At 42.7% G+C, this 11337-nt stretch overlaps 1 protein-coding gene and 1 long non-coding RNA gene across 3 annotated transcripts in view; both read left to right on the top strand.

Annotated features, from left to right (window-relative positions):
- Positions 1 to 201: 201 nt before the first annotated feature.
- LOC123730935 (uncharacterized) lies at positions 202 to 4784 on the top strand. Its single transcript, XR_006762374.1, has 2 exons — positions 202 to 457; positions 4387 to 4784. It is a non-coding gene; the product is annotated as an uncharacterized lncRNA (long non-coding RNA).
- A 1918-nt stretch (positions 4785 to 6702) lies between these two features.
- Positions 6703 to 11337, top strand: part of nfatc1 (nuclear factor of activated T cells 1) — a 72145-nt gene continuing 67510 nt past the window's right edge. For both annotated transcript variants that reach the window (XM_014177037.2, XM_014177036.2), the window contains exons 1-3: positions 6703 to 7107; positions 9602 to 10637; positions 10820 to 10979. In XM_014177037.2, the coding sequence (XP_014032512.1) occupies positions 7089 to 7107; positions 9602 to 10637; positions 10820 to 10979 (1215 nt within the window). In that variant the 5' untranslated portion in view covers positions 6703 to 7088. The remainder of the gene's footprint in view (positions 7108 to 9601; positions 10638 to 10819; positions 10980 to 11337) is intronic.

Genomic DNA, 11337 nt, shown 5'->3' with positions numbered 1-11337 from the left:
GTTGGGTTGCTTTCTTTAAACAGAGCAAGGTTGGGTGCTTGGGTTCATAGGAGTCTGGTGGGAGGAGCTATAGGAAAACAGGCACATTGTAATGGCTGGAATGGAATAAATGGAATGGTATTAAACATATGGAAACCACATTTGACTCCTTCCATTGATTCCCTTCCAGCCATTACAATGAGCCCGTCCTCCGATAGCTCCTACCACCAGAATCCTCTGGTTGGGTTGTTAATGCTGGGTTATTGATGTTGGGTTATTGAGATATAACTCAGTCAGTGGGTTAATTCTCCCGCCAAATCCTGAAAATCAAATTTATCTGGCAAGCTCCTAAATGAGGATTGGGTGTAGCTACCAGATAGTTCAGCAGTTGCTGACTGGGATTTATTTTCGACTGACAAATGGGCAAGGCATTGTGGCTGACCAAAAGGCTAACTATTATTACAAATGATCCATTCAGGTTAAGTAAACCTAGTTATTAAATTACCTATTATCTCAGTCATTGACAATTTTAGATAATGTTAGCTAGCAAACGACCCCATGCATGCTAGCTCAAAAGTTTGCCAACTTTGCTAGCTAGCAAGCTATTTTCCTGTGTTGCATGTAGTAGCAACATTTTTTGTTGAATTTTAGCTAGGTAGCTATTTCAGTGCCTGTAGAAAGCTTGTCTTCTGTTAGCCTAACATTAACGTTACTGTGTGGTGCATTGTTTCACATCAGGTAGCAAGCTCGATAATTGTTCATCCAAGTTTAGGCTATCAGTTTTTGACACTCCACTTGAACTATGTTAATTTTGTCTGCATAAAAGACCAACATTGGTTAAAGAAAATTGTGATAAATAAAATATATACCAGTTTCATTTTTGAAAAACAGACACCTCACAAGTCTTCAACTGGCAGCTTCATTAAATAGTACCCGCAAAACACTAGTCTCAATGTCAACAGTGAAGCGGCGACTCTGGGATACTGGCCTTCTAGGCAGAGTTGCAAAGAAAAAGCCATAGAACGCCAGCATCCAGGAGTCGTCTCTTCACTGTTGACTTTGAGACTGGTGTTTTGCGGGTACTATTTAATGAAGCTGCCAGTTGAGGACTTGTGAGGCGTCTGTTTCTCAAACTAGACACTAATGTACTTGTCCTCTTGCTCAGTTGTGCACCGGGGCATCCCACTACTCTTTCTATTCTGGTTAGAGCCAGTTTGCACTGTTCTGTTTGCACTGAAGATCTCGTACACAGCATTGTACGAGATCTTCAGTTTCTTGGCAATTTCTCGCATGGAATAGCCTTCATTTCTCAGAACAAGAATAGACTGATGAGTTTCAAGAGAAAGTTCTTTGTTTCTGGCCATTTTGAGCCTGTAATCGAACCCACAAATGCTGATGCTCCAGATACTCAACTAGTCTAAAGAAGGCCAGTTTTATTGCTTCTTTAATCAGAAAAACAGTTTTCAGCTGTGCTAACATAATTGCAAAAGGGTTTTCTAATGATCAATTAGCCTTTTAAAATTATGAACTTGGATTAGCTAACACAAGTGCCGTTGGAACACAGGAGTGATGGTTGCTGATAATGGGCCTCTGTACGCCTATGTAGAAATTCCATTAAAAATCTGCCGTTTCCAGCTACAACAGTCATTTACAACATTAACAATGTCTACACTGTATTTCCCACGGGGGACCAGTACGGAGAAAAAATGTATGAAATGTATGCATTCACTTCTGTAAGTCGCTCTGGATAAGAGCGTCTGCTAAATGACTAAAATGTAAAATGTAAATGTATTTCAAATCAAATTGTATTGGTCACATACACATGGTTAGCAGATGTTAATATGAGTGTAGCAAAATGCTTGTGCTTCTAGTTCCGACTATGCAGTAAAATCTAACAAGTAATCTTAAGAAATTCACAACAACTACCTTATGCACACAAATGCACACAAATGTGAAGGGATGAATATGTACATATAAATATATGGATGAGTGACGGCATGCGGCATAGGCAAGATGCAGTAGATGGTGTGGAATACATTATGTACATATGAGATGAGTAATGTAGGATATGTAGACATTATTAAATTGGCGTTATTTAAAGTGACTAGTGATACCTTTATTCAGTAAGTTTATTTAAGTGGCCAGAGATTTGAGTCAGTATGTTGGCAGCAGGATCTCTATGCTAGTGATGGCTGTTTAACAGTCTGATGGCCTTGAAATAGCTGTTTTTCAGCATCTCGGTCCCAGCTTTGATGCACCTGTACTGACCTCGCCTTCTGGATGAAAGCGGGGTGAACAGACAGTGGCTCGGTTGGTTTTTGTCCTTGATGATCTTTTTGGCCTTCCTGTGACATCGGGTGCTGTAGGTGTCCTGGAGGGCAGGTAGTTTGCCCCCGGTGATGCGTTGTGCAGACCTCACTACCCTCTGGAGAGCCTTGCGGTTGAGGGCGGTGCAATTGCCGTACCAGGCGGTGATACAGCCCGACAGGATGCTCTCGATTGTGCGTCTAAAAGTTTGTGCGTGTTTTAGATGACAAGCCACATTTCTTCAGCCTCCTGAGGTTGATGAGCCGCTGTTGCAACTTCTTCACCACGCTGTCTGTGTGGGTGGACCATTTCAGTTTGTCCGTGATGTGTATGCCGAGGGACTTAAAACTTTCCACCTTCTCCACTACTGCCCCATCAGTAGGAAGGGGGGGGGGTGCTCCCTCTGCTGTTTCATCTCCTTTGTTTTGTTGACATTGAGTGTGAGGTTATTTTCCTGACACCACACTCCGAGGGCGCTCACCTCCTCCCTGTAGGCTGTGTCGTCGTTGATGGTAATCAAGCCTACCACTGTTGTGTTTTCTGCAAACTTGATGATTGAGTTGGAAGAGAGCATGGCCACGCAGTCATGGGTGAACAGGGAGTACAGCAGAGGGCTGAGAAAGCACCCTTGTGGGGCCCCAGTGTTGAGGATCAGCGAGGTGGAGATGTTGTTCCCTACCTTCACCAATGGCACAGGGCAGGGTCGAGACCCAGGGTAGGGTGGAGGTGATATGGTCTTTGACTAGTCTCTCAAAGCACTTCATGATGACAGAAGTGAGTGCTACGGGGTGATAGTCATTTAGTTCAGTTACCTTAGCTTTCTTGTGAACAGGAACAATGGTGGCCTTCTTGGAGCATGTGGGGACAACAGACTGGGATAGGGATTGGTTGAATATGTCCGTTAACACACCAGCCAGCTGGTCTGCGCATGCTCTGAGGACGCGGTTAGGGATGCCGTCTGGGCCGGCAGCCTTGCGAGGGTTAACACATTTAAATGTTTTACTCACGTTGGCTATGGAGAAGGAGAGCCCGCAGGCTTTGGTAGCGGGCCTTGTCAGTGGCACTGTATTGTCCTCAAAGCAAGCAAACCGGGTGGCTGTACCGACTCTGACAACATATCCCGAGTGAGCCATGTTTCCGTGAATTAGAGAATGTTGCAATCTCTGATGTCTCTCTGGAAGGCATCTCGTGCCCTAATTTCGTCAACCTTGTTATCTAGAGATTGGACATTGGCGAGTAATATGCTCGGAAGCGGTGGATGGTGTGCTCGCCTTCTGAGTCTGACCAGTAGACCGCTCCATCGGCCTCTCCTGTGGCGACTGCGTTGTTTTGGGTTGGCCTCTGGGACTAGATCCCATACCCAGGGTGGAGGTCCAAACAAAGGATCCGCTTCGGGAAAGACGTATTCCTGGTAGTAATGATGGTAATTTAGTAGCTTTTCCAAGCACTTGTACTTTGTTGAGTCTTTTTCAAGGTCAGTCATTTTACTTCTACTTGAGTAAGATATTTCAGTACTCTTTCCACCACCGATTGTAATTTCTTTGAATGTTGAATATATTTTCAAATGTTAATAGTATATTTTGGACAAATCCTTCATTTTTTATACAGATAGATGTCTTATTGCAACTCATAAAATAAATGAACCTAGTTCCTAATGTACATTAATTTCCTCTCCCTTTTTCAATTTAATGCATGAAAAAGACCACGTGTAACAACATTCAGGTAACCTTAGTGAAATTTGCTAATTGTCAAGGTCAATGTTTTAATTTTAAAAGTACCTTTTTAAATGAGCTACTTTTACTTGAGTAGTTTTTTTTTTAACTTCTAATAGAGTACATTTTCATTGAAGTAACAGTACTTCTACTTGAGTAGGATATTTCATTACTCTTCCCACCCCTGCTGTAAACTACACACAAAGTGGCTGGGCTCAACCCAATGAATATCAACATCCTGCACACAGCAATAGACTGTATAGGAGTATAACATGTTCTGAGCAATAGGAAATGCCTCAATTTGTGTGTGTGCACGCGCGGGCTTGTGCAAGAGTGTGATGAGTGTCTTGATTATTGTTCAACATTTTAGTCATTCTCTAATCCTCAGGTTGGAATCAATATGGCTGAATATCTCTGCCAGGCGACCAAAAGAACAAGAGACCCAAACCCATCGTTCTGACTCTCGGGGACAATCGCCTCTAATCCCTGGTATTCACCATCAGGCTCTGGAGCAGAAGACATTGTTTCAGCATTTTTTATTTTATTTTTTTACATCATTTCCTATTGAAATTGATACCTGGTAGGGGTTGGGGGAGTAGAGGGTAAAGTGTTTACTTTTCTTCAGCCCCATTCCTCAGCTTTAACTGGTAGGGCTGCTGTGATTTTCAAATTATGGACTGTGCTTCTAAAGTTTTTGTTTATTTGTGTCTTCGTAATTTGTTATCTTTCGCATGACTTAATTTTGTAACTGAAATGAATATCTGAAAATAAATATTTTGTACTTTATCTACAATTTGTCATGATTGGCCATATGTCATTTTAAGAATTTTGTTGACTGTGTAGTAACTAACATCTTAACATTGATTGTTAGAATTATTTGTTCTTTTAGAAAATTAACAGATTCTGTAATAGAAAGGTGGGGGAAAAAATTACCAAATTTTGGGGAAAATCAAGTAACCCAACATATTGGGTCATTCACATAACCCAACAGTGCTGGGTTAAAATAATGCAGTGTTGGGTCATAATTGACCCAACATTTTGTTGTTGTTGTACATTTGGCATTCACAGCGCATTGTTGTGTAGAGAAATAATTTCAGTGAAGTACCACTATCATAACCTACACTGAAAAGTGCAACTTCAACATCTGAATGAGGCAAGCATTGTTGGCAAGCTGTGCTGTGTTCTGAAAGACACCCACATAATGTCTATTGAAGGTGATTACTGCATGGCACCTCTGCATCACGAAGGCCTACACATTGTATGGAGCAGCTGATTACATTCCACTGTTTTGTAGAGATTCCCACTTACAGAGATGGGCAGACTCTTTGAGAGTCACCATGTGATAGACATGTGACTAATGTTGTGTGTTGTCACAGAAGCAGTTCCCAAAGCCCTGAGATGTCCAGACCTGCCAACGATAGCTGACTGCATTATGAGGTTGGATAAGTGTACAGTACACCACCATAGATAGTTCTCTATGGAAATAAGAAAAAAGGTTTAAGAAGATTCCAAATGCCAAATTACTGGGTATGGCACTAACTTTATACGTCCCTTATACTGTTTGTAACTACAGATAATTATGGGTTTCTTGCCCAGCAGATATGCACTTAGTTGTTCAGTCAAAGGAAGTGGGAAAGTGATGATTTGGTCTTGCAAGTTCAGCAACATCCATAAGAAGATCAGAAGGAAGTCATCCTGTATGATGTTTGAAGATACAGTAGCACCCATATTTATCTAGCTTCAAATCAGAGGCAAGCTAAGCTCATGCATGTTTGGTTCAGATCACCTGGTCCTCATACTGCGCTGTATTCCTTCCTCCAGAAGAAAGTAAGCAGATTGGGCTCTTTAATGCAGCTATTTAACTGAACAGACAAGCATCTGCTTGCTGTAATGCCATGTGATGAATGTCTGTATCAGGGTGAAAATGGCAGTGATTTAATGTAAAACATTAGCCAGGATTAAGCTGCTTGTAAATCTTGATTAAGAACATTCCTTCTGTAGAATGTCACACTCCATCATACCATGAGGCATGAATGACTGCTCAGACGTTGTGTATGATGCCAGAAGGAAGAGATGGAACGATGCTGGATGAATTATGACTAGGAGCAGGGAGGGTTTCGAATGACCCAGGTATCTGGGGGAGTGAAAATAATACAAGCATTGAAAATATTCGTTAACAAGGGTATCGCCATATTAAAGTTTAATGTTGGTCCTGCCCACTGTTTTTAGAGCACTCCCAAGAGACAAGCTTGTAAATAGGTATATGATATTCTCATGGACACAAAATCAAGTATATGGAAAGAACAGGGTCCATATATTTGATGTGGATGTATTTCCTGCAACTGCTTATTCATATATTAGAGAATAGATTAATGTCAACATTTTTAAAGCTGATGCAGCTGTGGCACTGGACAATGGCATATCCATTATCTGATCTTTCTTCCATTATCTTTACATCTAAATATTGCATAACATTTTCCACTAGCCTGCATCTCTCCCTGAACTGCAACTGTACACTGCCAGCCCAACTAGTCAACCACGTCTGAAAGCAGCTGGAAACCCCAGAGAGTGGAGAGAATCTCAATTCAACGCGTCTGTTGGTTGGTCAGACGTGGAGATGCGTCACTGTTCGAGGGGCGGTGCGCTCCCACCGGAGGTGATCCCCAGGTTTATAACTGCTGAGGAGCTCTCTGCAACCAAGCAGTGCGTCACACAGACCAATACCAGCTAGGATTCCTTTTCACAAAATCAAGTCCGATATTTCAAATCAGGCACTAAAATAATATTTACTCTCAATCATAAACTGAATCCCGACTCAGCGTTTTGATTTCTTTGCGCTATCCAATTGTATCCAAAAGTTTTTCACTCTGCAGATACGATTTGTATTTTTCTTCGAGTCAATTTTGAATTAATCTACATTTATTTATTATTTCTCATTAAGGACATTTTCTATAGTTTCGAGGTTTGTTAGAATATAGCGAGCGAGCATCGCCATCATCATTGGAGGGGTAAAGCGCCGTTTTATGGATATTGGATTACGCACACAAAAGTTCGATTTCAGACATTCCGTTACCTTATCTGACAGAAAAAATGAAATCTGCTGAAGAGGGTGAGTAGGCTGTTACTGTTATTTTTGAATGTCAGACTGTGTGTAAGAGTAATATAGCATTCGTAAACGGTAATTCAATCGACATTTAAACAGATGCTTCTGCGTTTAGGATAGCTGCCTGTCTCGTCTAGTGGCGCACATTCTCCTCAGGAGTCAGTCAATGGGTTTATTCTCTGTTTAGACAGCCTACTATTATACAGGTATGACAATGTAATGCAGCGTACTGAATAATGACATGATTCTAGGATAGGCTACGTCATTGTTATCTTATTCATGGTAGCTAGCTACTTACATTTTGAAATACATATTTGGTTTCATCAAAATGTTTATTTAAAGTACCTACTAACATTGAATGTATTGAAATAAGAAATATGTTGAGATTGCCATAAGGAATTATGAACTTGAAACACATTATTATGAGCTCTACATCACATTATGAGGTGCCTCTCCTATGAGTAGGGAGTGCTGGGAGTGGCAGTGGTGTCACCAAAACTCACATTCAGGAGGGTTTACTCAAATTGGTAATCCATGCCTCAATGCCTCTTCTTGCATGAGTAAACAGACCCCATTTGAAGATACATTTACACCAAATGTACAGTGTTTCAGTGTTCATGTCTAGATTTACTACAATTGAATCAGAGAGCATACACATAACTACCAGTGGTTCTCATTGGTAAAGTGGCATCTTCTGTAATCCATCAAGAATTAGCATAAAGACATAGCAATGCTGTGACACCACTGTGACGTTAAGGCTATGACATTGTGATTATGTTGTGGGAGTCATACGGTGGTGCAGTGATGTCTTTATGGTTGTGATTATGTTTCTTAATTCACAGCAGACGGGAGCTCTGGCAACTGCATACTGTCTGAGACTGGACTAGTCTTAAGAGCCGACTGTAGTAAGATTACTCAGGTCCCTTTACCCTTAACCACCCCTTCCCCCATTCTCTTCTGTCTGTGCCACATGGGTAGTCAGTCTGTCTCTTATGCCCTCATACCCAGTGGGGGAGCTGGCATCTTGGCTGGCATCATATCACACAGGTGATACATTTTCCTATAGCTTTTGAAAATAAACTAGCCAGCAAAAGGTATAGTATTTGGTTCAATGTTTTGATTGCTGTGGTATATAAAACCAGAGTCAATGTGAAATTGGAAAAAAGTTATAGTCTACATCTGCTTTCCTATTCATCCCCCCTCTTCTCACCTGTAACTATTCCCCAGGTCATTGCTGTAAATGACAATGCGTTCTCAGTCAACTTACCTGATAAAATAAGGGTTAAATAAATAAATATATTACAGCTTTGGTATTTTTTGTGTAATTATTTTTGCCACTTATTTGTATACTTCTCACCTTAGTTATTTTGTGAAGGTTGTGTCTTTCAGGGATGGTGTGTTGGACTGTGTGTTGGTGCTAGTTTTATTTCTGTGATTGAGGAAACCCATTTAGTTTGGAGTTCTCTGGTCTAGTTTTATTTCTGTGATTGGGGAAACCCATTTAGTTTGGAGTTCTCTGGTCTAGTTTTATTTCTGTGATTGGGGAAACCCATTTAGTTTGGAGTTCTCTGGTCTAGTTTTATTTCTGTGATTGGGGAAACCCATTTAGTTTGGAGTTCTCTGGTCTAGTTTTATTTCTGTGATTGGTGAAACCCATTTAGTTTGGAGTTCTCTGGTCTAGTTTTATTTCTGTGATTGGGGAAACCCATTTAGTTTGGAGTTCTCTGGTCTAGTTTTATTTCTGTGATTGGGGAAACCCATTTAGTTTGGAGTTCTCTGGTCTAGTTTTATTTCTGTGATTGGGGAAACCCATTTAGTTTGGAGTTCTCTGGTCTAGTTTTATTTCTGTGATTGGGGAAACCCATTTAGTTTGGAGTTCTCTGGTCTAGTTTTATTTCTGTGATTGGGGAAACCCATTTAGTTTGGAGTTCTCTGGTCTAGTTTTATTTCTGTGATTGGGGAAACCCATTTAGTTTGGAGTTCTCTGGTCTAGTTTTATTTCTGTGATTGGGGAAACCCAATTAGTTTGGAGTTCTCTGGTCTAGTTTTATTTCTGTGATTGGGGAAACCCATTTAGTTTGGAGTTCTCTGGTCTAGTTTTATTTCTGTGATTGGGGAAACCCATTTAGTTTGGAGTTCTCTGGTCTAGTTTTATTTCTGTGATTGGGGAAACCCATTTAGTTTGGAGTTCTCTGGTCGAGTTTTATTTCTGTGATTGGTGAAACCCATTTAGTTTGGAGTTCTCTGGTCTAGTTTTATTTCTGTGATTGGGGAAACCCATTTAGTTTGGAGTTCTCTGGTCTTGCTCTTATTTGGATAGAGGAACATGTTTACTTTCTGCGTCAGCGTGTAGATGCAGTTTACATTCCATCATGAGCAACACCATCGCAGCAGCTTTCTTTGTAGTTAACTGGCAACTACAGTATGTGTTTCAGTGTGTGAGCCAATGAGAGTGCGTATGGACCATAATTCTAACTCATTCCATGTATTTGCTTTTCAGATGCATACACCCCCAACGTCAGTCTCTCCCAGGGAAACCCCTGCATGCCTTCCCAATACAACAGTCTCCAGTCTGGCCCCACCATCTCAGTCTCCATCAGCCAGCCTCCCAGCTACGGCGCCCGCAACAACATGAGGACAGTGGGTTACTACTCCTCCCCTAGCATCCGTCCAAATGGGGCGCCAGCCCTCGAGAGCCCTCGTATTGAGATCACAGCCTACGGGCAGTTTCCTGAGGACAAGGTTGAAGAGAGCAACAACCTTACTGTGGCTAAACGGGTCAACTCCATCGTGACCCTGACGTTGCCCAATGCAGATGGCTACCGTGACCCCAGCTGCGTCAGCCCGGCCAGCAGTGTGTCGTCACGCAGCTGCCACTCCGAGGCCTCGTCCTATGAGTCGGGCTTCTCCTACAACTACGAAAACTCACCCCAGAACTCGCCCTGGCAGTCGCCCTGCGTCTCACCCAGGGGTTCCTCCTCTCTCGCCCTTCCGGGTGACGCTTGCGCCAATGCGGGCTCCCCCCGGCACTCCCCCTCCACCTCCCCCAGCACCAGTGTCACAGACGACAGCTGGATGGGCCAGCAGGGCTCCAGGCCCAACTCCCCTTGTGGTGGAAAGAGGAAATACAGCTTCAATGGAACCACAACCTCCAAGTACTCCTACTCCCCTAACCACTCCCCCGGGCCGTCCCCTCACACCTCCCCACGCCTCAGCGTCACAGGTGAGTCCTGGATGCCTAACAACACCAACCAGTACACCAACTCAGCCATAGTTGCAGCCATCAACGCTCTGACCACAGACGGTGTGGCAGACCTGGTGGAGGGCATCCCTCTGAAGGCCCGGAAGACCAGCCTGGAGCCTGGGGCAGTCTGCCTGAAGGTAGAGCCTGGAGGAGAGGAGCTCAGCCCTAGGGAGCTCTGTCAGGATGAGTACCCCTTCTCCTGCCTGCCCTTTAAGAAGGAGAACTACTGTGGGGGATTCCTGGATGTGCCACAGCACCCATACTCATGGTCTAAGCCAAAGCAATATGTCAGGTAAGCTGAAGCAAGACTTTGACTGACTGAAAGAATATTCATAATAAGGTTGACAGCTCCTAACAACAGAAAGCTTTTGAGGTCAAAGTAAAGTCAACTCCAAAATATACAAGCAAAGCATTGACAATCTGCAGTTATGTCTTGTTACACTGCAAACTTGAAATATACTCTCTCCACCTTAGCCCATCTCTACCAGCCCTTGACTGGCAGCTGCCATCCAGCTCGGGGCCGTACAGCCTGCAGATCGAGGTGCAGCCCAAATCTCACCACCGTGCCCACTATGAGACCGAAGGGAGCAGAGGGGCAGTCAAGGCTCTGGCAGGAGGACACCCTGTGGTGCAGGTCTGCTATCCTCCTTATACTAACATATCATACTCTAATATAGACTTGTCTGGATGTAATACTATTAGCCCCATCACTTCTCGGCTTACCACTTTCTCCGACCTACAGTGAGCTCCAAAAGTATTGGGAAAGTACATACGTTTTTGTGCATTTACTGTTTGTTTTGGTTGTGTTTCAGATTATTTTGTGCCCAATATAAATGAATGGTAAATAATGTAGTGTGTCATTTTGGAGTCCCTTTTATTGTAAATATGAATAGAATGTGTTTCTAAACACTTCTACATTAATGTGGATGCTACCGTGATTACAGATAGTCCTGAATGAATCGTGAATAATGATCAGTGAGAAAGTTACAGAA

Source organism: Salmo salar, chromosome ssa27 (genome assembly GCF_905237065.1).
Source record: "Salmo salar chromosome ssa27, Ssal_v3.1, whole genome shotgun sequence".
NCBI classification, from domain to species: Eukaryota; Metazoa; Chordata; class Actinopteri; order Salmoniformes; family Salmonidae; genus Salmo; species Salmo salar.
This window is presented reverse-complemented; position numbering and strand designations above follow the sequence as displayed.